This window comes from Astyanax mexicanus, chromosome 1 (assembly GCF_023375975.1).
Source record: "Astyanax mexicanus isolate ESR-SI-001 chromosome 1, AstMex3_surface, whole genome shotgun sequence".
Classification (NCBI taxonomy): domain Eukaryota; kingdom Metazoa; phylum Chordata; class Actinopteri; order Characiformes; family Acestrorhamphidae; genus Astyanax; species Astyanax mexicanus.
The window spans coordinates 99,156,926-99,181,815 of record NC_064408.1 but is presented as its reverse complement, the minus strand read 5'-3'; the positions used below and the strand labels follow the sequence as shown (position 1 = coordinate 99,181,815).

At 39.1% G+C, this 24,890-nt stretch overlaps 1 protein-coding gene across 2 annotated transcripts in view; it reads right to left on the bottom strand.

The window, feature by feature from the left end:
- The window catches only part of ctnnd2a (catenin (cadherin-associated protein), delta 2a), a 628,772-nt gene that overhangs the window by 13,862 nt on the left and 590,020 nt on the right, over positions 1–24,890 (bottom strand). For both annotated transcript variants that reach the window (XM_007252283.4, XM_022681995.2), the window contains one exon: positions 13,094–13,220. In XM_007252283.4, coding sequence (XP_007252345.3) covers positions 13,094–13,220 — 127 coding nt within the window. The remainder of the gene's footprint in view (positions 1–13,093; positions 13,221–24,890) is intronic.

Genomic DNA, 24,890 nt, shown 5'->3' with positions numbered 1-24,890 from the left:
CAGTTCAAAAATAGGCGGTGGCTGACTTCACACGTATCGAAGGAGGAGACATGTGCTAGTCTTCACCCTCCTTGTGTTGTGGCTTCACCAGTGATGCAGGATATAGGTACAGCTGAGTAAAATGTAAGTATGATAAAAAAAAAACAAAAAAAAACAAAAAAAAAAATAAATCTATAGGGGGCAAATTCTTTTTTATAGCTCTTCATAAAGTACAGTCAGTGGTTTAGCTCCTCTCCTTCACACAGCTCATCTTATTACAGGAGAAGCTATCAAAGGGAACTGGAGCTCCACTTTGCTGATGCATTTGTTACCTTGCTGTAGCTTTGCCTCATTGATTTATCTATTTGTCTATATCCTCCCACCACAAGCCCTGACCAGGTATAGATGGCACCACTTTAAAAGTCATTTAAAAGCAGTACTTGTATGAGAGCAGACACAGCTGTGTATTCTACCTATGTAACAATACAACACACAGCACTGGAGTAGCTGGGCCTCGGCCTGCACTACTACACACGATTAGAGGGGTCTAAGAAACTGTTGTAATAGTGTTAAGGCAATTAGTTTGGTTTACAATAGATTGCACTAATGCATTATTAATGCAATTATTATAATAGCCCTAATCAGTTGCTGATTAATTAATCCATTAAGACCCAACCAAAATGTGTTTTGGCCAATTAAAACAAGTTAATATTCCACCACTAAAGCACTGGCAATGTATACATTCTGGTGTTTGAGTTTAATTTAACAATTAAGAACTGGGGTTTTCGGTTTGCTAAATTGCAGCATGTGTTGGGCAAACATTGTGACTCCATCTGCAACGGATACTAGCTGAAATAAGCCTTTATAAATGTCTGTAAGGGTTTATGTAGTTTTATTCTAGTCATATGATCCTTGCCATTCAGTAATGTGTCACCAGAACTCACAATATTTATCTAAGTGACACTCATGTCAGTAGATGTACCTAAAGGTGTTGTAAATGGGTTAGCATATGATGACTATATAATATAATTTGACCGAATATAATTTAATATTAAACTTCTTTTGCAATTTATATTTGGTACTGTATGTAGGTCAGGCCTACTCGACTGACCTTTAATGTTTAACTATACACACTGACATGATGAAAGGTCATGGGATAGCTGCATCTAAATTAAGCATGAAAGTATTACATCAGATGAGAGATTGGTATTTTAATGGTGCAGCGCTTCTGCGTTTCTCAGCAGAGGAAACTGACCAGCACATTTATGCTGTAAAAGTGTGTGAATAGATCATTTACAGAAACAGCAATGTTATTTCATTTAGTATTCTGTTTATTGTTGATGTAAAAGTTGGGTTTGTGCACTGCTCCATCTTCTTCTGTGTGTAACGAGTGGGGGTGTACATGCATTGGACATGTGCAGTACCCCTGTGTTGCCAAGATAGCAGTCAACGTCTCACTGTTGAGTGTTGTCAGGGTTCTAATCAGTTTAATCAGTTTTCCGTTGCCAAGATATTCAGCAATATGCCTGAAATTTACCTGAACACACCTCATTTCCAGACCACCATGTTTATCAACATAGATATATTCACAAGCTCCTTTACTATTTAAATAATGCAGGTGCAAAATGGCGTGAAAATAGACTGTTAATGAGGTGTAAGGTAGCAATGAGCATCAGGGCACGCCTTGCGCATTGTGTAAGATAGAGCCCATAATGTTCCTTGACCCACAGTGCCACAGTGATGCCTTCTATGTTGTAGAAGGCATCACCACCCACAGTGGACAGCGCAGTATGAATATGGTGGTGTCTGGCTAAAACTGTCCATGGAAACAGACAAACGACTGGTAAAACTCCAAACATGTCTAATTTAGTGGGTCCCAGCATTCTTTAGCTTCCATGACACATGGAAATTGACTTAAAGAATGAGTTATCCACCTTTTCGATCCCTACAATCTGTATTTTTTTCAAAATCTTCATATTTTTCATACTGCCTGAGCCCTGCTGTCCAGCCAATGCCCTTGGCATGTTGAACACTGAGATCCGAGTCCACAGAGAGACCCCCTTTGGATGCCAATCCTCCGCCAGCCCCAGCGCTAACCGGATCAGCTGCGGTCACCCTGCAGCTCTCTACTGAGGAGTTCACATGGGCACACTATCTCCAGTGCTCAAAGGTGCTCCAGGGCTCATCGACTCAGCCATGAAAGACCTTTGTGCCCAGCAGAGTGGGATTTAGCACAAAAATCCATCACACACCTGTATCGCAGACAGCTCTTTGACCAGGGCCCAGCTGTGACACACATACACACTTTTTTTTCTCTCTTTTTACTTTTCTTTCATAGAACTAAACCATTTGTGTGCTGGCAGAAGTGCCAAGATGTCATCTAGGAGGCTTCCCCTAAGCAAAAAAACATTAGCATGCTAATTATATGCTTGCTATAGGTTTCTAATCAGATAAACCATTAAGCACCTCTTCCGGGCTTGTATACATATCCATAATTTTAGATGTGAAACATACACTTCATCAACAAACACGTTCTTTTGCATAAATATGCATGTAAATGATTATCTTCATTACGAAGAAGCTCAGAGAGCTCTTTCCCTTTAGAGCTGCAAGAATACGCTTCTGATGGATGTCATATCTCGTTTCATAACATTATGTACCGTAAGTGCGAGAATACACAGAATGTGCACAGAAAACAACACAACAACAACAATTCCTGAGAAACAGCAATCTAAATATATTCTATACCATGTCTGGGGCGGAGTAATGAGATTAGGCCATAGTTCATAGTGTTTGGAAAAACTGTATTTAAAACAGGAAAGAGAATAAATGGCCACCAATGAGCTGCAATTCTTACATAAAATGGGGGGTCCATCGGTGGCGACCCTTAGCCAACCTCCACCCCAACACCAGAGGGACAAACAATGTAGTAATATAGCACTTTTCTAAGACAAAGCCACAAAGTGCTTTACGACAAAATAATTAAAACATAATACATAAACAATGATAAAATGAATAAAACAGCACATTCAAACCACAAAAATTCAATTTCCCATGATCACTCTCGAAAGCCAAAACAGAAAGTGGGTTTTTAAATGTTTTTTTTAAAACCCAGAGGGTTGTTGAACCCATTTGCAGAACAGTTGAATTCAAAGCAGGTAAACCCAAAAAGAAAGGAAAGAAAAAATAAATAAACATATGGCTCCTTACGTGGGATCAAACCCATGTCATCAGGGTGGCGGTCCAATACACTACCGCTGATCCGATTAGTGAATTGGGACACAGCTGGGAAAAAATGCCCTTATAAGGAGATGGGGAGCCCAAGAATGGGCAGAAAAATGAGAACGGGTGGAAACTAAAGTCACGCCGAGCATGATACAGAAACGGGAGCATTTTATTTATTTTTTTTTCTCATTATTGTTCATTATAGTTAATAACCTTACAGGCCAGCTGTTTCATGCTGTTTCATGCCACATCTGGCCAACAGGCTGCCTATTGCCAACCCCTGCAATACATGTTCATAACCAATGCAAGTTTCCACATTGGACGGTGTTGCGTCTGAAAAGGTTTCGCTTTGTCTTGTTCCACAGCCATCTGGAGAGGATAAATCTACAAATGCAATATTAATGCACCTTTCCGTTCCTGCACTGCAGACGGGGCACTAATCAGTAATTAATGGCCTTCAATGGTGTGATGTATTAAACAAACACCACCAGAGATACACGCAGCAGTGCAGCCACCAAGTCTTCTTTAACTTTTCATGTGGTGTCTTGGCATATTTTCTAAATCTTTTAACTGTAGGACTGAAAGACTATGCGCATGCAGCTTTTAAGCTGTCACAACTTCCAATGGGAGTCAATAATGAGAGTAATTAAAGCTTTTACTATCCTTAGAAAAGGAACACCAGTGCCAGAAATTTACTGCTATTGGCTCGGAGTGGTGTTAGCGTGCATCAAGAACATTTAAGTGAAATGCTCTACATGCCAGAGTCATAGGACTCATTGCGATGCTGAGAATAGATCACCACAGAAAGAATGTCGAGTGGTCTTATAGCGCAGTGTTTTTCAGTTTTCCTGGTCCTGGACATTTGTGTGAGTTTCTGCCTTAAGAAAACACCTTCACCCTCTGGAACAGCTTGTTAATGAGCTGATTAACAGGGTAGAAGGTCCTGACCATCCTTCAGGGTCAGGGTTAGGAGTCACCTGCTGTAGTGACCTGACCCCCTGCTTCTCGGGGTAGAATGTAGGTTTAGTAGAAGGTGGGAACAACAGATGGACCGCAGTCATTATAACATTTACGAAGAACACCTTTATACCTATTGTATTTTCTTGGACTTTTTACATGTGTTTTTTATTAGTTATAATTTTCGAAAGAGTCATATTTTGAACCACAACCATTGATGGTTATTTAGGATACCAAAGGGCGTCCTTCAAAACAATGCTAAAAAACTTTCATTTTTAGGAGCATACAGTAGGCATAGTGTAAGGTAATACATTGACATATTTACCAGGCAAAAGTTTGGACACAGCTTCTCATTCAATGTTTTTGTTTGGTTTTAATACTAAATACTAAATAATACTAAATATATCCAGACTATGAAGGAAATATGTAGTAGTAATCATGTAATACATTTAAAAGTGTTAAACCAACCCAAACAATATGTGAAGCATTTAACTGGGCTATTATCTAGGGTGCTGTTAGTTTAATGTTTTGTAAAGCTGGTAACTCTGATTAACTTCTCCTGTGCAACAGAGGTAACTCTTGGTCCTACTTTCTTGGGGTGGTTCTGATGAGTGCCAGTTTCATCATAGCAGTTTTGATGTTCTTTGAGTCTTTCTTTACTTAGTTCAGTAGTTCTCGCCATAATGTGGATTAAAACATTACTCGAATAGAGCTATTCACTGTATACCAACACTGTATACCTTTTCTCAACTTTACAACTGATGCTCTCAAATACTTTAAGAGGCAAGAAATTTGAGTAATTAACTTTTGACAAGTTCAGCACAGCTGTTAACTGAATACCATTCCAGGTGACTCTACCTCATAAAGCTGACTGAGGAAATCCAGCCAAGATGTGCAAAACTGTCATTTAAGCAAGAGGTGTCTACTTTAAAATATAAAATATATTCTGGCTTGTTTAATACTTGTTGTTTATTTACTAAATAATTTCATGTTCTTTTTTTCAAAGTTTGGATGACTTTAGTATTAATCTACAATGCAGAACATTTTAAAATAATAAAAAAAAATCCCTGAATTTAAGGTGTGTCTAAACTTTTGACCGGTACTGTATATTAAGCAGAAAGGAATGTGACTTCTTGTTACTTTTAACTCCCTGTCTTTCTAGTAGTAACTTTAATATATGAAGATGCCAAGTTTCGTTGTGTTTCTTTTTCAGACTTTAAATGTCTTTTTTGAACTATAACAGTTAATCATTGTCAAATTTTGCAATTTCTTATTCCTCTCTTGAGTTAATGATGAGTTTAATTATAGTTACTTACTTACTTACTTACTATTATAGTTACCAATATTTACACCTAGAGTTTATATTGACCCTACAATTTATTTTATTTTTCCCCCAATATAGTCATCCTCACTCAGTCATTTATCCTAGCCATGCAGTGAGGATGCATCATACTAACAAATGCTTCCTTAAGTGTAAAGGAGAACCATGTCTTTTCATATTGTGGCTAACACTGTGTCAGTGGAAAGCTTGATGCGCTTGGAAGAGAACACCTGAGTACTGTCCTTTTGAGTTATGTCCACTAAGAGACAGTATAGATACTGGCTAGTTCTTTGCTATGTGATATACAAAAGGGGAGCCAAGGGGAGTAAAGCCATATACATTCCTTTAGCTTTGAATGGACAGGCTTTCCAATGACAGGACCAATTATTAGATGACATAAATCTTATCAGTCTTATAAAACTCACTTATACATATTCAATACATGCACAGTACCTCTCCCGACAACAACAAAAAAAATAACATTTGTTTTTTTTTTGTTTCCTTGCAAAAAAAGAACAACTAAAACCTCCGATTTAAAAGATTGTTTAGGGAACAAAAATATCGCTATCAATCCAAAAGAATCACTCCAAAAATTCTTCTGGTTCTATGCTTTAAAACAGTCACTTTTCCATGAAACGACCAGGTTTTTCTTTTTTCTCAGGGCTAAATAAACTGTTACAGTCTATTTAAGGCTGATTGATTAAACATTAAGGAAATATGTGTGAAAATAATTGGCTCAAGCTAATTAAACACCAGGAATAAAACTTGGAACTGTTCCTTGATCACGGTAATTAGGTATGGATGGATTTTCTGTATGCAGATTAGATCAATTTGACGTTGCAGTGTCATATGGATTTCTTTTTTATTAATAAGTGTTTTGTTTAACACATGCTTTAATCTCTTTCTGAAGTCTTGTATGTAACTGACTGACGAGAAGATGTACCTTTTTCTCATCTCATTTTACAGATTCATATGCATTAATAACCTAGATAAGGATGTTTCATACCTATTTAGCTTCTTTATTATGCCTGACTTTATGAGGCTCAGTGGTGAAGTAACTGACGTGGTGTGAAGAAACAGAAGGGATGGTGTTTGGCTCTGTTTAACTACTCACTTTAGATGGCACTGTTTCACTGACAAGGCTCTAGAGCCTCATAACACTACTAGCACAGCCTCATCAGTCTCTCTTTTCACTTTCTCTCTCTCTTTCTCTCTCTCTCTTTCTCTGTGCTATCATTATGATTGTCTGTGCTGTCGTTACTGCTTCACTACACCTCTTCAGGGAGACCATTTTTTGAGGGAAAATGTATCATCTGAAGGGTCTGTCCAGTCCTGGTGTTACACAGGTCTTTTCTGAAATAGAACTTTTCCACATTTCTACACCTGCCATCCATTCATGTATAACTTCTATCCTCTCTACACAGAGAAAGTGAGAGATGTGGGCCACAGCTCTGCAATACCAAGGCATCATGGCAATAATGATACCCTGCAAAGGGATTCTACAAGCCCAGTGAAGTAGTAGTTGTGGCTTCTATTTCATATATGGATGTTCTCCAGAGAGGACCCAAGTCAAAGCTAGCAGCCAGCCAAACCAAAAAAACTCTTTTTAAGATCCCTGATAAGAGCTCTGTTGTACCACTCTGTGCCCAGGATTGTGTGATTGTTGCCCAGCATGAAAAATCACTCTTTGCTGGTAGCTTGGCTGGTGGTTATCTGGCTCTCCAAACCAAGGCAAGATACCCCATATGCTGCTCAGTTAGGATTTCTGCTCCAAACTGTTTGTTAGCCATGGTTAGCTTTAGAGGTTTATATATTACAGCTCTGGAAAAACGTAAGAGTCCACTTCAGTTTCTGAATCAGTTTCTCTTTATAGGTATATGTTAGAGTAAAATGAACATTGTTGTTTTATTCTATAAACTACACTATAAACATTTCTCCCAAATCCCCCAAAAATAAAAATATTGTCATTTAGAGCATTTATTTGCAGAATATAAGAAATGACTGATATAACAAAAAGATGCAGAGCTTTCAGACCTCAAATAATGCAAAGGAAACAAGACAACATATATTCATAAAGTTTTAAGAGTTCAGAAATCAATATTTGGTGGAATAACCCTGGTTTTTAATCACAGTTTTCATGCATCTTGGCATGTTCTCCTCCACCAGTCTTACACACTGCTTTTGGATAACTTTACGTCACTCCTGGTGCAAAGAATTAAGCAGTTCAACTTGATTTGATGGCTTGTGATCATCCATTTTCCTATTGGTTATATTCCAGAGGTTTTCAATTTGGTCAAATCAAAGAAACTCATAATTTTAAAGAGGTCTCTTTTTTTCCAGAGCTGTATATATTAGCCATGGTTAGCTTTTGGATGCCATAGTTGTAATTTTATATAAACTGTACTTGTATAAATTATAATTGATTACTTTTTTATAACTCAAAAAATGTTAGGTTGGATTGGTTGAGTCTGAAGTTTTATTAAAAAATAATACACAGTCCCCTCCAAAAGTATTGGAACAGTAAGATCAACGGTATTATACCCAAACATTTGGGTTTGAAAATAAAATACGAATACGAGACAAAAGATCCACATTCCAGCTTTTATTTCCAAGTATTTACATCTGAATCTGATACACAGTTCAGAAGATAGCATCTTTTATCTGAACTCACCTGTATCTATCTGTAAATTAGAGCATTTTTGTGCCTCAATCTTTCCTTTTCCAGGTCTTTTTTTTCTCTCTTCACACATCTTGGTGAAAGTAGAACTCCCTCTTCCACTATCACTTTGAATAACTTGACTGCCTAGACTATCAGGCTGGATCCTTCTAATCATACCTTTCCTTGAGTTACTCCTGGGTTCTGAGTGGTGAGAGCTTTTGGTTGAATGCCTTCAAAAAAAGAACATTCGTTAAATGAATTTTCTTGCCTACACAGACCACTTTCAGCAATTCATCCAGTCTCAACCCAACAGCTATCACTTTGAATTTAAACTTGGCTGCCTAGACTATCAGGCTGGATCCTTCTAATCTCGACTTGAGTTCCTCCTTGGATTAGGGTGGTGGAAGCTATTGGTTGAAAGCCTTTAAAAAAGAACAGTCATTGAAGAAGAACATTTTCCTACACAGTTATGTGCCTACACAGACCACATTCAACAATTCATCCACTCTTAACCCAACAGCTATCAGAATCCCCTTCCAATAGCGAGGATCCCCCACCACAAAATGCCCATGCTGCCAGTGCTGCAAGGGGGAAGGTTAGAACTTTTTGGCTTTTAGCCAATCAGCTACTGTATATCATTTTCAGCTAACAGCTCAATATGCTCGGAGGAGAACATTAACTGTCAGTTCTGTTACATTGGCTAACAGAAGTCCACCCTGGCTAACATCACACTGAGTAATAGAGGGAGAGGTGGGTTATCCAGAGATCTATCCACCCAATCAGAGAGACTCCGGAGCCCAAACTTAGACAGTTGCACCACCCAGTAGGCTTCAGACAGGAATGATAAAAGTAGCATCAAACCCTATAACCTTATGAATATAACATACTTAAATATATTTATCTACAATGGCTGACTCCCTTACACTCTAATGACCAGTGTTCACCACTGTTATCTTTCAAGTCTGCTTTTTTAATCAGTTGATTTCAGTCTTCAAACAACTGCTTAGTTATATTAGGTGGTCTCCAGCTTGGCTGCAATGAAAACCAGCATCTACACCCTCCTTTTATGGGAAACACTGATGGATACACATAACATTACACTTCTAATAGCAGGATTTTCAAAGCAAATCCGAAGCTCATCCTAAAAGAAACGTTTAACATTAATCTCCACGTTCAAAAACAAGCAGTCAATTAGTGTCGTAGTAAACTGTGAAGACAACTCCACTTCATTCAAGTGCTGCTCTCATCCTTCCATATTTAGCATCCTATTATCAGTGTGATGTGGGCGGGGCAGAGCTCACGATAAGATCACTGGAGAACTGCATGTCACTCGCATTCTCACTTACAAATTAATGGCTATTACACACATCTCCGCTGTGGCAAGGTCAAGGCATCATGAAATAATTACAGTGCTGTGGCATGCTATTAAATTAGACGGGCACATCAATTTTAAAAAGGCCCTTTCGGGTCTAGGCTCTTGTGTGTCTTATCAAATGTTAAATAGGGAGTGTGGCTGCTGCTATCTGAGGTTGCACTTTGATGATACATAAAGAGCAGCTCTGTGTCTCTGCTGCGTTCTCTGCTGCAATGTTTGTGGCTTTCCACCTGCACATTCCTGCCCACTCTGACTCCTCTATAAACCGTAAAGTGAATGAAAGTGAGGGAAAAAAGTATCAGATATCAGCAGCTTGATGCAGTAACAAATATTTGTTGAGCACGGAGTTAGTTTCAGAGAACTTTGAGAAATAATAAAAAAAAAACACACAAAATTGTTACGCCTTATTTTATTGATCTATAGGCGAGACATCAACCAACCAGCTGGATTTAGGGCGTGTAAGGGGTCTTTGATATTTTGAGGATGCAAAAAATACACTTTGTGTGACTCAAAACGTGCAAAAGGGATGTACTCACGGTACGTGTCAACTGGCACTTTTCTTTAACGCATGTCACCGTGGATCTCACAGGATCTCTCGGCTCGCTATGTGTGGGCGTGTCCGTGACGTTTTTAAATTCAAAGGAAGCCACAGATGTAGCCAATTATAAGTTTAATATTTAAAAAAATATATATTATAATATATATATATATATATATATATATAAAAACAGTTGAAGGTGTAAGATAACAATGAGCATCATGAAACGTCTCACACAGGGTGTAAGATAGGGCCCTTTATTACCAAAAAAGTTACTCTCTGGAATATGAAATATTTGTAAAGAGGTTGAAGATAAAACATCTCTGTAGCTCTGAGTGGCTCAGCAGAACAAGGTTCAAATACCAGGTCACACACAAAATGCACAAATGTCCAGAGTCAGAGACAGAGTTGTACGGTTGTGCAATCTAGATTTGTTTATAAGGTCTGACTGACTGAGCCACCTTTGGAATGGTTGCAAAATACTCAGTATTGAATTCTTTATTAATACATTTTGCAGTCCTTTTCAAGAGAGTCACGTTCTCCTCCACTGCACTGGCGATGTTTGCCACGATGTGCAATCCAAACAAATCAAACCATGCCTTTTAAAAATACTGGTTACTCAACTAACTGGCAGTGAGTACCCCCTCCGCAGAGATGTGTGGGTCGATATCTGCCAATCATACTTGCATGTAATATGTAATAGCTGTGAAGGGTGTCCTTCACTGTTTTAGTAATCGTAATAAGAAAATAAATAAGTAAATAAATAAATAATGACAAAATAACAAAAATTTGACAGCACAAAAAATTTTGCCAATACTAACGTCAGTGCCACTGGTCTCCCACACATATATTCTAAGTTAAAGATACGCACATGCTGTAAGTTTCAGAGATTTGGAAGCACTGAACATTTGGAAAAGTACATTTAAAAGCTTTAAAACATTGTGATGAGCTCTCTTTTTGAAGTGGATGAATCTGGGTGAATTCTGTCACGCTCTACAGCTCTTATTCTGCTTTTCGTTTTTGTTTTAACAAGGTGTAAATGATCAGACAAAGACTAAGTTTTCTGTTCTGATGTCTCCATGTTTGCAGTTGCTCTTGTATCAGCACCATTAGCAGCAAAAGATATCATAGACACCAATTGGTTCTGGGGAAACCTACCAGAGACCATGTTTTTAAAAGGAAAATACAGTATGTGGCTTTGCAGTGATGGTATAAAACTTAAATATTATTTTGCCATTTATTAGAATATTTTGATCCCTCCCCATTCAGGGGACTGCTGCTTTAACCAGTGGCTGGCTTACCAAGCAACGCACAACTAGGCTTCACATCATTCAGTCTTTCTGCTTTAGCCACTTAAATTCCCATTAGCTCCAGCCTCTCTGCTCTGCAGCTCAGCCTGCTCCTCCAGTGTCACTTCCGAAAGCTAACTGCAGCAAAAAGCACTTTTCTGCTTCATCAGGATGCTAAGCCCACCGGAAAAGGCATTACAGGCACCAGGCCGACAATGAATCCAGGTCCTATAGCAGCGTGGGTCATTAACCTGCCTTACTGGGTTCAGGGAGGCACCTTGGGCTCTTTATTTGATTACTTTAACCCATAAGGAAGTCTCCATTAAAAGGAAGGCACTGACAGAGTGGGAATAAAGGTGCTGAAGATGATAATGTCATTGATTCTTGACTGGCTGGTATCATTCCAATGGAAGCATGTTTCAACCAATCAGCACCACGGACAGCAACATGGTAAACTAGCCCTATTACAAAAGTAAAGTAACAGCTTGCTGCAGTTAATAGTGGTTGTAAAATATTATACCACAGCTAGTTCCAGTTTTACAATGTGATTGGCTGAGAGGGATTCTATTAGAGCCAATATGTCCCATAATAAAAGCACTCTGAATGATATATTTGGATCAGTCTGCCTTATTTGCCTGTAACCTAGCAACGACCACAAGTCAATAAAATGTAACAGCCAAGCTTAAAATGACAGTGAACGAGCCAAACAGAACAACAGCCAATAACACTGTGAGCTAACAGCTAGCAACATGAACGAAAAAAAAAAAAAACCTAAATCACTTCCATTACGAACAATAACACTCGCTACAGCTCCAGCAGCTCGTTTCCATCAGACTGATCTGCTTTGCTTTTTGAACCATTGCACTCTTTACTTTAGCATCAACATAAGGCCGCCATTTTTCATCAAAACTATTAAAACAGATTAGAGCTAGTTTTCTTTTACAATCTAATTAGTTGACCCTAATAAAAAGTATGCAAACTGAATGCCATAAAAACTAAAAAAAAAATATTGTATGTAGCACATGGCTCTGTTTTGTTTTACTCTTGTCTCTAGGCGGTGCAAGAAACCCAATGGGAAACGTGTGAGTTTTACTTATAAAGGTTGCACTGCCCAAACACATAAGGGGCATCCTAAACATCAATATATTTACCTGAACCATGCACATTCATGATACAAGACTTAAAGAAGTGATCTATGGGGTCTCTCTTACTTTTCTTAGCTATCAGAATACGGTCACCAGTCATGTCTAGAGCAGGAGACTGAAAGGCTGCTACTGAGCATGCTCACATCACACATCAGTTTGTGTTTCTGCTTTTCTTTTTTATGTTATCTGCCGGTATAAAGCCAGTTATTGACAATGGAGGGATGGATAAATAGCGCTGGGAAATATAGTATTAAATCAGTTTTAAATCAATTGAACATTTCTCTTTGAAACAACCTGCTCGAGTTGGCAAAGTTGGATTGGTGTTGGAGTTTACTCCCACGTTGCTTCCATTTTATAGACAGTATGAGATTGAGTCATGTGACTAAACATGTGGTACAACGCTTTTAAGGAAACAGTACATGAACACACAAAGTGTAAAAAAGTGTAAAAAAACAGAAATAGAATATAACTGACAATATTATACTAGTTTTGACTGCAATAAAACAAATACAATGCAACCATTAATGATTAAACCACTAATCACTGTTAATATTAGCTACACCAGCTTCATTTAGAGACACTGAGGAGAGACAGAACACACTCACCTGATCGATTGTTAGGGGAGGTCCGAACTGGAGAGACGGAGGGCGTGCGGGAGGAAGAGTAAGGTCTTTGTCTGTCCCTCTCTATTGTTGAGGCAGAGCCAACAAAGTGATACTGTGAATAGCCATCCTGCAAAGGGATAGATAGGAGAAAGAGAAGTACTTCAGAATTTTATTACCACGTTTATAAAAGCTCTAGTTATAACACTTCAACCAATAGACAGCGTTCACACAAGTCTCACTCATGTAGAAAATCGACCAGCTAAAATAGTCAGGAAGAAAGAACTGCTTTCACACAATACAACCAGGATGCACTTGAACACTCAAACATTTAGAGTGTGGTTTCAGAGCTTAACAATGCACAGTTTAAGTGCTGTCTTAACATCACCATGAAGATACAACTAAAGAGGTTCACGTCCTTCAAGGTTCATGCTTTGGTTTTCTAACTGCATGGTCAGCTGAAGATATTCCAGAAGGTTGAGTGTACCAAAGACTTTTATTTTCATTTATTTTTATATTTACCATTTAACATTTTACATGCTCTTAAGACTGATGTATCATATGATTGGCCCTGTACTACAGCTGTTTCAATGACCATGTTTCCACCTGAATGGGTATTGCATGAATGAGCAGGGATAAACAGATATAGAATGCCTAGGCAGATTTGTAGGCTTTTATGACATTACACAAACAATTTATTCAAAGTGGCCTGTTTTTACAGCTCCTACATACAGACTGGAAGTGGATGGTCTATCTGTGAGTGTTATTTATTGTTATGTCAAAGCCTTATTTAAACAAGGAAATCCAGGAAAGCCTAGTTTTGTTGGACCAAAGAATCTCCAATAGCATTTACCAATGGACAGATACACAATGGTGTTGTGGCATACAATATGACATCTAATATGTGTCCCTAACTGGTAAGGGTTCAGTTTTTGCCCTCAGATCTTAAAATGAATACTAGTTTAGCCAGTGTAATAATACCATGGAAAGTTTGTTTGATGAGGCTGAGGCCAACATGTTAACACTGTAGTAGTGATGTTGGACAAGACCAGTAGTCGGCAGTTGTGCCTACACCTCATTAGCAATACTAGGCAAGGCCAGTAGCCAGCATGCTAACACCATGTAGCAAAATGGGATAAGGAAAATGTCTCACAAGAGCCAATCCATGCACATGTGTGTTTAAAAAAAGAGTGTCAGTCTCTCAGTAAGCAATATTCCATATTATTAGTATTAGTATATCAGATTTTCATTCTATAAGCCAACACATTTTGTTTGTCTTAAATGACATGTTTAAGTAAACAAATGCATTTTATTAAACAAAATAAACATGGCATATTCCATTAAAAAAAATGTCAGTCCTGACGCTGTCAGTCTGCCGGTCCTTGACTCTAGTATTTATTCTAAAGACTCCATTTCCCAAAATGCACCTGAGCTCAATCTCCGGATATGTTAGATCATGTGACCAATCGGCGTTCCAGCTCGCTGTGCTAATGAGAATGCACACACCTGTACTCTTAATACAATGACTATGAATAGCTCACACTTGCTCCTACTCCTTGCCCGGTATTGAACCTATTTTCATAGCACTTCTACCCAGCGTTTTGTTTGTACTTTTTATTCTTTTTATTGCCGACCCGCTTTATTTTTTTTAACCACTATAGCTTAGCCCTTTGTTTATTAGCTTCTCGTGGTTTTTTGAGCATTCCTTTGCCTTGGCCTTTTGCTCTGTTTTGGACCTCCTGTGTATGACCTCCTGCCCGTATTCAGTCTGGTATGTTGTGTATTTATGCTGCTATTTGGATCCTTGCTCTGCTGACCTGTACCTACTCTTATCTGTTTAAGCCCTCATTTAATAAACCTATCTTATTGTATGTGCTTTTGTTTGTCCTGTGTTTTGCTCTTGTGACAAAACTGGAAAAAACAAAAATAATTCTTCTCTATATTTTATGTATATATATATATATATATATATATATATATATATATATATATATATATATATATATATATATATATATATATATATAATTTTTTTCCCCAATAAGTTAACCCTTGTGTGGTGTTCGGGTCTGTGGGACCCGTTTTCATTTTTCATCAAATGATACAAAAATTTTTTCTAACTCAAACTCATTGGCATTGGCTCATTTTTTGTGGAAAACATATATCAAAACACATTCTATACACCCCCCCACCCCCCCCCCCCCCCCACACACACATTTATATTACATACAGTATGTTTGGCCAAGGGCTAATAAACATTGCTTCATTTGTAAATTTGAAACTAAACAAATTTTCTACTCATATCTTGAGTTTAATTCATTTTCTTTTACATTTTATTAAAAAAACTAATAAAAAAAAGAGTAGCACTTTTTAAAAGAAATGTAACATAAGAAAGGTAAAGGGCAAATATTAACCATGTAAGCTGTTTATATTGCTTGCAATTTAGGTGAAGCAAGCATGTGCAAAGCATTTTAATGTAAAATTGCTAAATTTCCTGAATTAAATACAAGTAACAAAGTAAACGAGTAACAAATATATAACACCGCACAAGGGTTAAGTAAATATTGTTGTCACGGATGACCCAGGCAGGGAGACGAGGAGACGGACGCAAGCGCAGGTAGGGTGAAATATTTAATAAATAAATAACAAAGAAACAAAGAAACAAGGAACAAGTAAACATGTAACAAAGAAATAAACCAAAACAAGCAAGGGGTTAACGATAACAAAACAGGGAGGCTAAAGAAACAAACGAGTAACTGAAACAAGACTAAAATAACTAAACAGAACAAGGATAACAAAGGAAATAAACCAAATACTAACAAACAAGGAACTAAAACAAGACAGGATTAATTAAACTGGGCAAGGGAGAAAAGAAGGAAAATAAACAAGGAACTAAAAGTAAAACGAGATAAACACTGAACTAGGAAACGGGATATGGAAAAACAGAGAAACGCTGAGAGACAAAACGACAGGGGAAGGTGCAAAGACTGACGAAGGACAAGAGACAAAGGAAGGCTTTATAGCACACAAGGGAAGTGGAAACACCTGGGGCTAGGGGGTGGAGCTTACAAATGAGACACAGGTGGAAAACTACTGAAAAGAGACACAGAGGAGCACAGGTCACGTGGGAAAACACACAGAGACACGAGACAAGGCCAGGACGTGACAATTGTGTGTAAAAATGTATTATATGTAGAAGATTTATTCATTTATTTACATTTATTTAAAAAAAATATTATTTGCTAATGTGGAGGATTTTTTTGATCACACAAAGTGTGCCTCTGCTGTCAGGCTTGCCCTTCTGCAGGAAAAAGAATGAAGCCGTGTTAATGCAGCACACACAAGACGCAGGCTATTAAAGCACCATCAGCCTGTCCGGATAATTTAAGGTGTGTGGTGTGGAGTCACTGCAGAAATCGATGGCTGAACGCTGGAAATGGCTTCAGACCAGTGGGTCGTCTGCCTGGTCAGCCAACCAAAAGCCTAGAGGCCCACGCTGTAGATGAGACGAGGCCACTGGCCGCTCGCCTTGCCCATGCGACTCTCCCATGAATCAATGATACTCTTCTACAGAGAGTGATGATGCAGCTGAAGCCGGCACAGCAGACAGAATGAAGGATCGTATTTCCTGCTGTCCTGCTGCATGATAACATGCTGCATCATCATCACCACCTCCACAAGGTCCTCTGCTGAACGCTTTAAAGAAACTCCAATACAGAAAGTCATTTGATTCTCTCTACTACAGTACAACTCAAAATCAGAGCCACATCTGTCCAGTTCATTACATATGCTTAACCTTGCATTATACTGTGCTGCCATATGGCGACAGTGACCTTCCTTTTATTTGTGCCCAATTACAGTATAAAAGTCCTTCCTTTTCCTTTGGGAAACTCAAGGATTTCTGAGCAACATTCCATACAAAAAGCAGGCTATCAAGAGGAACAGCTTTTACTACAAACTGAAGGACATAAACAGAATGTTTCGCTCAGATTTGATTGCTTCAATGTTTTAAAAAATGCATTAAAATTGCATTTTCCTCTGCTCTGTTCCTTTAACCCTTTATCTTCTGCTCTGATTGTGTCATCTCTACCAAAGAGCAGAGGCTATTCTTCTAATATAATCCACTGTAGGTCATTGTGTGTTTCAATAGTATGACTTTCAGTTCTCATACATAAATCAATCCATACATATTGGCTGTTTTGGTGAAATTTTCAATGGTAAACACATCATTTTCAGCATATTCTAGTTTTAATTAACAAATATATTACTAATACTAATGTGTATAAAAAAACTGAACAACAGCTTTTTACCACTGCCAAATTGAAGGACATAAACTGCAGGTTTTGCTAAGAGTTGTTTGTGTCAGTTTTTTTAAAATGCAATAAAACTGCATTTCTTTTCTTCTCTGTAGTTTTAACCCTTTATCTTCTGCTTAACCATTTGTTAGAGCACATTTAATTAACTATATCTTGTTAAAAAGGTGTTAAACTTAAATCAAACTGATTGCGCCATCATATCATGTTATGATAATAAAATCTACTTTAGTTCTCATACATAAAGCAATCCATACATGTTGACTGTTTTTGGTGTTTTTGGTGAAATTTTCAATGGTAAATCTTTTTCAGCATATTCTAATTTTAATTAATACAACTAAAAAATTAAATCCAACAATATAATAAATGGAGATTATTTTATTGCTTTTTTGTTGGTAAGGAACTTAAAGAGTTAATCTGACTCTATTTGAGTCTATCTGAGTAAATGAATGTGCTCTGAAACTTAGCTTACGTTTTTCTTGTTCTCACTAGTGTTGTGTGTTTGAAAGGATGCTCCTATCCTCCCATCTACTGACCACACCATTACATTCCTCACATTATTTCTTTTAACAGTTTAAAGCTGCAATTATTCCACTAAATTCTGTATCGTGGAGCTCTGAAAAGACTGGAATGTTGGAGATACTTATCACATTTGTTAAGCTTGATTGAAATCAATTAGCTGAGGGCAAGCACTGCAGTCATACACTGTAAAAATAAAGTACTGTGGCTGACCAAACCCTGACAGAGCAGACCCTCAGAGGATGAGCTGTTGTTTTTTCAGGCTGACACGAGCTTCTGGATGAGCTCTGGGTACAAGCTGTTTTTGGCTGTGTGCAGAAATGGCTGCTCTTACAGAAGTCCCCTATGTCACGCTCTGTGGAACACATTCTAAAGTTTTGTCTGTTTGACTGTTGAACCGATTGTGAGATGCTGCACACTTCATTTTTAATGAAGTTGGACACACATTAGGCAAACTGAGCTGTTTTATTGGGTCCAAATGCCAATCAACCGTGCTAGCAAGCTATTGTTTCAGTATGCACATGTTTAAACTTTTATTAAACAAGTGCTGAGAGCAAAAACAAGCTAAACCAATTAATATAATGTTTCCAAAAGTCATGGACTTACTTGGTAGCATGCATGGAAGATTATACTAGTCTGATGATATGTGTATACAACGAATAGGTGTAGCATAATGTAGAGCGCAGTGAACAGCGCAGTGGTTGGTAATGATTGTGACCGGTGGTGTCTGGCTAGAAGTGTCCTTGCACACAGATAAGTGACTCTAGCAGAAATCAATGTATCAGTGCATTTCGCATGTTAGTGCAGCCTTATTTAGCTTCCATACAATATAGCAAGTCATGGGACACCACACTTGTTTGATATCCCACTGAAGTATTCAGCTTTAAGGTCGCTAAAATCCACTTTTTCTTGTTCTTTGTAAAATACTGTAGGTTTCTTTGAGTTGCATATGCTGCATATGAAACTGTTCTTCAGCCTCCTTTGTCTGCAGTAGCTAGTAAAAGAAAATCCTCAGAAATACGAGTTGATCAGGAAAGGCTCAGAAGTCCACATCAACTAATGCGTTCGTGGCCTCAGCTCAGGAGCGCCCACAGAAAGCGCTGAAGCCGGAGCCGGAGGAGGGATCCATGGGGGTGGGGGGAGGTCTGCAGGGAGGAGACGGGGTGCGCCAAATCCTGTCTTTCTTAAGAGACCACTAATTCAGTGAAATAAAGCAGGGCTAAATAGAAAATAGTTTTTTTAATACAAAAAACATTCATTCATACCAAAGACCACAACTAAACATTTTCAAATGAATAAAAAAACACTGGAATGAGACCTTAAACAGTTACTTCGGTCGACAGTTTGGCAAGATCTGCACCTGTATAAGTTGTGAGGTGTTATCTTGTGAGTGACTTTGATCACTGAATATTTAGAGTACAAGCGAGGCCTCATAATGGGATTTCCATTAATGGAACAATCTATTTCTGTTGTCAAGTTATTATATAATATTAGTAAACAGTTATCAATATAGGCATTCAGCATTCAACCATTCCATCTGCAGTGTCAGGTAGCATTCTATAGCTTTCGTGGAACTTTTGTATTAGTCTTTCGTATTACTAATTCCATGTCCCATTACATTCACTACTTGATAGTGAAGTGTATGTGAAAAAAAAAAATTGTTTAGATACCTAAAATCTAGTAGACTTACTGAGATTTGGGATAGATAGAATAGAAGAACACAGAACAAAGAGAAGTGACTTTGAAACATTTTTGTAAGGGTTTTTTTTTTCTTGCCTTCATTCTTCCCACGCGTGAAACCTTGAAATCTTAAGGCTTTAAGGCTTTTTCCCAACTACAAAACCTTCTATAACAAGCACAAGACCTAGTACAGGTCCTGCATGAGGCTCAAAGGCAGACTGTTTCCACAAATTAAACTGTAGGAAAAATGTCAAAACATCACATTTTATAATAAATGACTTTCTGTAGCTGAAGGATCTGTCCTAGCGCTGAGCCGCAGCCTTTCACACAGGTTAAGGACTAGTGGACAAAGTGGAGTAGAGAGAAAAGTAAGTTTTCTCACCACATTCTGGCATCGTGACTCCTCTGACAGGCACCAGGAACATTCCCCTTGACATTCGCTTGCCCCTTCTGTGACAGGCCTGTTTCTGAAAGGGGTTTAGGGGCGAGATCAAAGGGTGGGTGCTTTCTGACGCCGAGCAGTTCAAAGCTGCCCCACTTTCAGCGCACAGTCCCTCCACTGCCAACACACTCACACACACACACATACACACACACACCTTTGCCGCTCGGCCCTGTCGGCAAGAAGATGCAGCTGTTGCTATGCGACTATTGTGCTTGTTGTGAAAAACGACATTGGACAGGCGGCTGAAGGCCACGCGAGCCGCGGAGAAAAGGCACAAAGCACTGAATAAACGGCATTTGTCGCCTGCTTCCTGCAGGCCTGGCCCACGGAGGAATCTGTTTTTAGTCGCGCCATTTTAGGCATCCCTAGATCCTCTTTCTTCAACTTCAGACTTGAAAAGAACGAGGGCGGCCTCTCTGCAACTTTGTGGGAAGAAGAAGACAGCAGGCCTGTCATCCGGAACAAAAAGAACCTGCAAAAGGATGGATGCGCTTTTTGATGTTGCCCATTCTCCTGAGGAGGCAGCCACTTGAAAACAATTCGTTTAAGGAAGAGTGGGTTTCAATGCAATTAAAGGCCCCAATCGTAATTATTCCACAATCTCATAACTCTTGCCGGCCTCTTCATTAGCAGCGCCGGGCTAATGTGCCAGTGATTGATGGACTTTGAAGGACATATTAAAAGCTAGGAGTTCCAGCTCTGTACGGGATGAATAGCAAGTGCGGACATGATGAAACGTTGTATCTTAATCCATTATTCGGGCATCAGCTCACGGTCCAACAAGTCCATTTTTAATATGTTACTTCCACCCTTATGCATGGAATTCCACCTAATTCTCATTTGTAGATAAGACCATAGAGACCAGCCTGACAGCAGAAAGTCAATTGAAGAAGCTCCCTAGGCACGGCCCTGAACAATAGTAGTTAACACGTACATGGAAAAATATCTTTTTCAGAAAAAAGTGCCTCTGTGAGCCAAGGGCAGTGTTCATTACCGAGGCTGCCCCAAAGGCACCAAGGCAGCTGCTCAGCCCACGCACCAATGGACCCTCAGGTATGTAAGGAGATTGACAGTTCTGGTGCATGTACCACTGTGAGAAGTTTGTGAACCCTTTGGAAGGATCTTGCTGTATAAATAACTCTTCAAAATATGATCTGTTCGCAAAATGTGTTTTGAAAAAAGTCTGATAAAACTCTTCTTGACATTTTAGCTAAAAATTTGCTGTTCTCAACATCAACAGCTGTCAAAATCCTGTGTGTGTTGGTTAAACAAATCTGCCTGTATTTAATCAGATTTTAAAGACATCAAGATAATTTCAAAGGCTCCACAGACCTTTTCTCTCATCTATAGCAAGAATGGATGATTTCTAGAGTTGGCTCTGGACCTGGATCTAATAAGACAACCTGATTCATCCTGGCATTGAACAATATTAGAAGCCTGGAGACTAGGATCAGTAGGCTCCATCACTCTAAACCTGGATTTAGTTTCTGTCAAGTTTTCTTTTAAAAGGCCTGAACCCATGTCAGCCTTCTAGCATTTTATACCCACTGAAAGTTTCAGAAAGTTCTAAGTTGTTAATTATTTTCCAAAGCAAATTTTCTGTACATAGCAGTATGTCAATTTAGCATGAAATGTTACCTTGGAAGCTTGGAAATGCCCCCGCCTGTACAAGATGTGAGGTGTTAACTTGTGAGTGAGGTTGAACACTGGCCACTGTGCCCATGGTGATGTGAATTATCAGAGTTTGAGTGAAGACTGATAGTCAGTGCAGTGTTTTTTATCTTCCATGGGACACGGCAAAAACATGGGACAAGACTTACAGTCTTGCAGACAATAAGAACATTTAGACTTCTAAGTACATATCTATTTTTGTTAAAGAATTCTCTTCTGTCATCTTCGTAGATAAATAGTCCTAGCACAGGGTTCCCAACCATACTCTACAAGATATACTAACCTTGCAGAGTTACATTCTAGTCCAAATTTAACGTAATCTAACTTAAATGCATTATCACATGAATTTAAATACACACATTTTAATGTTTTAAGCTGTTTTTAGAATGTCCTGATAAGATGTGATAAAAAAAAAACCTGTGTAAACAGAGAGAATATCTAATGCAAAGGTCTTCAAATCTGGACCTAGAATAAAATTCTGGTCCTGGACTTTGAAGACCTGAGTCTCTCAACAATCAGACACAGAAATAACTAGAGATGGGGACTCAGAAACCCATAAGTCTCATGTTGACTGACTCATTTTGACTTCAGCTCACTCTCATCTCACCCGTGAGTTGTCTGAAACTTGAGATTTCGAGTCTGACAGTCATGTGCAGCTCTTTTGCTGTTCTTCTTGCAGCTCACTGACATGTCAAGACCAGTGTGGCTTCAAATAACCAGCCCTTTACTACAGAAAACCTTCTGTCAAAACTTTAGCTGAATTTTCCATTATTTTCTACACACAGACTCAACCATTTCATGCTGTTTGTCTCTTTCCTTTAAAACTGCATTAGCTGCATGAAGGGCTTCAGTTCTGTTCATCAGATTGAAGGCTTTTCTATAATGAAATGCTCATTATTTGGAGCTGTGTCAAAGCTGGCAGACTTTTTACAATGGTTTACTTTTGTTCAGTGCAGTTTCTGCAGCTAATAATGCAACTTTTTTTTTTAATGCAAAATTTTCTGCTAAAGTCTTGAGACTACACATAGATGCCAGAGACTACAGACTAGGGTCACACTAGCACCCAAGAGACTCAGCATAGATTCACACCTCTGACACGCAAAGATTCAAGCTCAGACAACAGAGACTACAGACTTGAGTCACACCTGCAGTCAAAAGACTTCAGGCTTGGATCATACTTGCACTGAAATGAGATTCACACCCTAGACAACCAAGGTCTGGGGCTTTAACCACAGAGATTCAAGACTTGACTTACATCTGCACCATAGAGAATCCAGACCTGACTTATACCTGCACCCAAGGGGCTTCAGGCTTGAATTACACTAGCACCCTAAAGGATTCAGGCCTGAATCGCACTAGCACCCTAAAGGATTCAGGAAAGAATCCCACTAGCGCCCTAAAGGATTCCGGCATAAATCACACTAGCAACTTAAATGACTCAGGCTTAAATCACACTAACACCCTAAAGGATTCAGGATAGAAACACACTTGCGCTCAAAAGGCTTTATCCTTGAACCACAATAGCACCAAGAGATTTCAAGCTTGAGTCACACTAGCCCCAATGGACTTCAGGCATGAGTCACACTAGCACCCTAGAGTATCAACTTAGATTCACACCTCAGACATTAAAAGACTTGGGCTTAGACCTCAGAGACTCCAGACTTGAGTCAGACATGCACTCAAGAGACTTCAAGCGTGGCTCACACTTGCACCCAAAAAACACTAGCACCCAAGATTTCAGGATTGAATCACACTTGTGCCCAAGAAGCTTCATCCTTAAATCACACTAGCCCCAAAGGACTTTAGGCTTGGGTCACACTAGCACCCTAGATATTTCAGGCTTGAGTCATACTAGCACCCAAGAGATTTCAGGCTAGAGTCACACTTGCATCCAAGAGATTTCAGGCTTGCATCACACTAGCACCCTTGAGACTTTGGGCTTGAGTCACACTTGTGCCCCAGAGGCTTCATCCTTGACTCATACTAGCACCCAAGGACTTCAGGCTTGAGTCACATTAGCCCCAAATGACTTCAGGCTTGAATCATACTAGCACCCAAGGACTTCAGGCTTGAGACACACTAGCCCCAAAGGACTTCAGGCTTGTGTCACACTAGCCCCAAATGACTTTAGGCTTGAGTCACACTAGCCCCAAAGGATTGAGTCACACAAGCACCCAAGAGAATCAACTCCAATTCATACCTCAGACACTGAAAGACTTGGGCTCACACCTCAATAAATTGCAGATATTAATTCAGGAATGGCTCACACCCAAAATAAAACAACTGAGATTTACACCACAGACATTGAAGACTTGGGTTAAGATGACAATACCCATATTTGAGTCTCACTAGCAACCTAGAGTATCAACTCAGACACTCAAGACTCAAGCTTGAGACTGTGACTTAAAACTGCCCTTAAAAGACTTCAGGCTTGGGTCATACTTGCTCCTAAGAAAACCCAACTGAGATCCACACTCTAGACACTCAAGCCTTCCTATTATATATGTATCCCTGTTTTAGAGTCCTGTTTGTTGGTTACTTGTTTCTGGTTCTCAACTACACATTATCAAAGATCATCTTCTCTGGTAGAAGAAGATCTTCTTTTACCTGTGAACACATTACCTTACAAGGCCTACCATCTACTCCAATATCTAAAGGATACACCAACACTGGATTGTTAAAACTCTTTTATGATCCAATGGTGCAGCGCCACTCCATTCTTCTCAGTTACTCTCCATTTTCTCTCAGTTTTCCCCTTCTTTGCTTCTTGGCTCAGGCTCACCCGTACCCATAACACGAGCATCGCACCTCAGGTGGCATGGCTGTCTAATCGACACCTCCTGAATGAGGCACTGGTGGTGGGGAGCACGGCCACACAGAATAACTGTCATTATGCTGCATCTGCAGATGAGACACAGGGGCTCTGCAAATGTTAATAATAGCAATCTGTTTGGTAGCGCCCTTTCTTTAATGCCATCCCTAGTGACATTTCCACACCTCAGATGGACCAGCAACAAGGGGAGTACTCAGAGGGGAAAGGGACCTGCAGGCCAAGGCAGAGAGTGGAAATAATGGCAAGTGAGAGAATGGAAAAAAGAGAGTCACTGCCATGACAAAATATTGTCATGTCATATATATCTTAAAGAGGATATTTCAGATTGAATGTGAATCA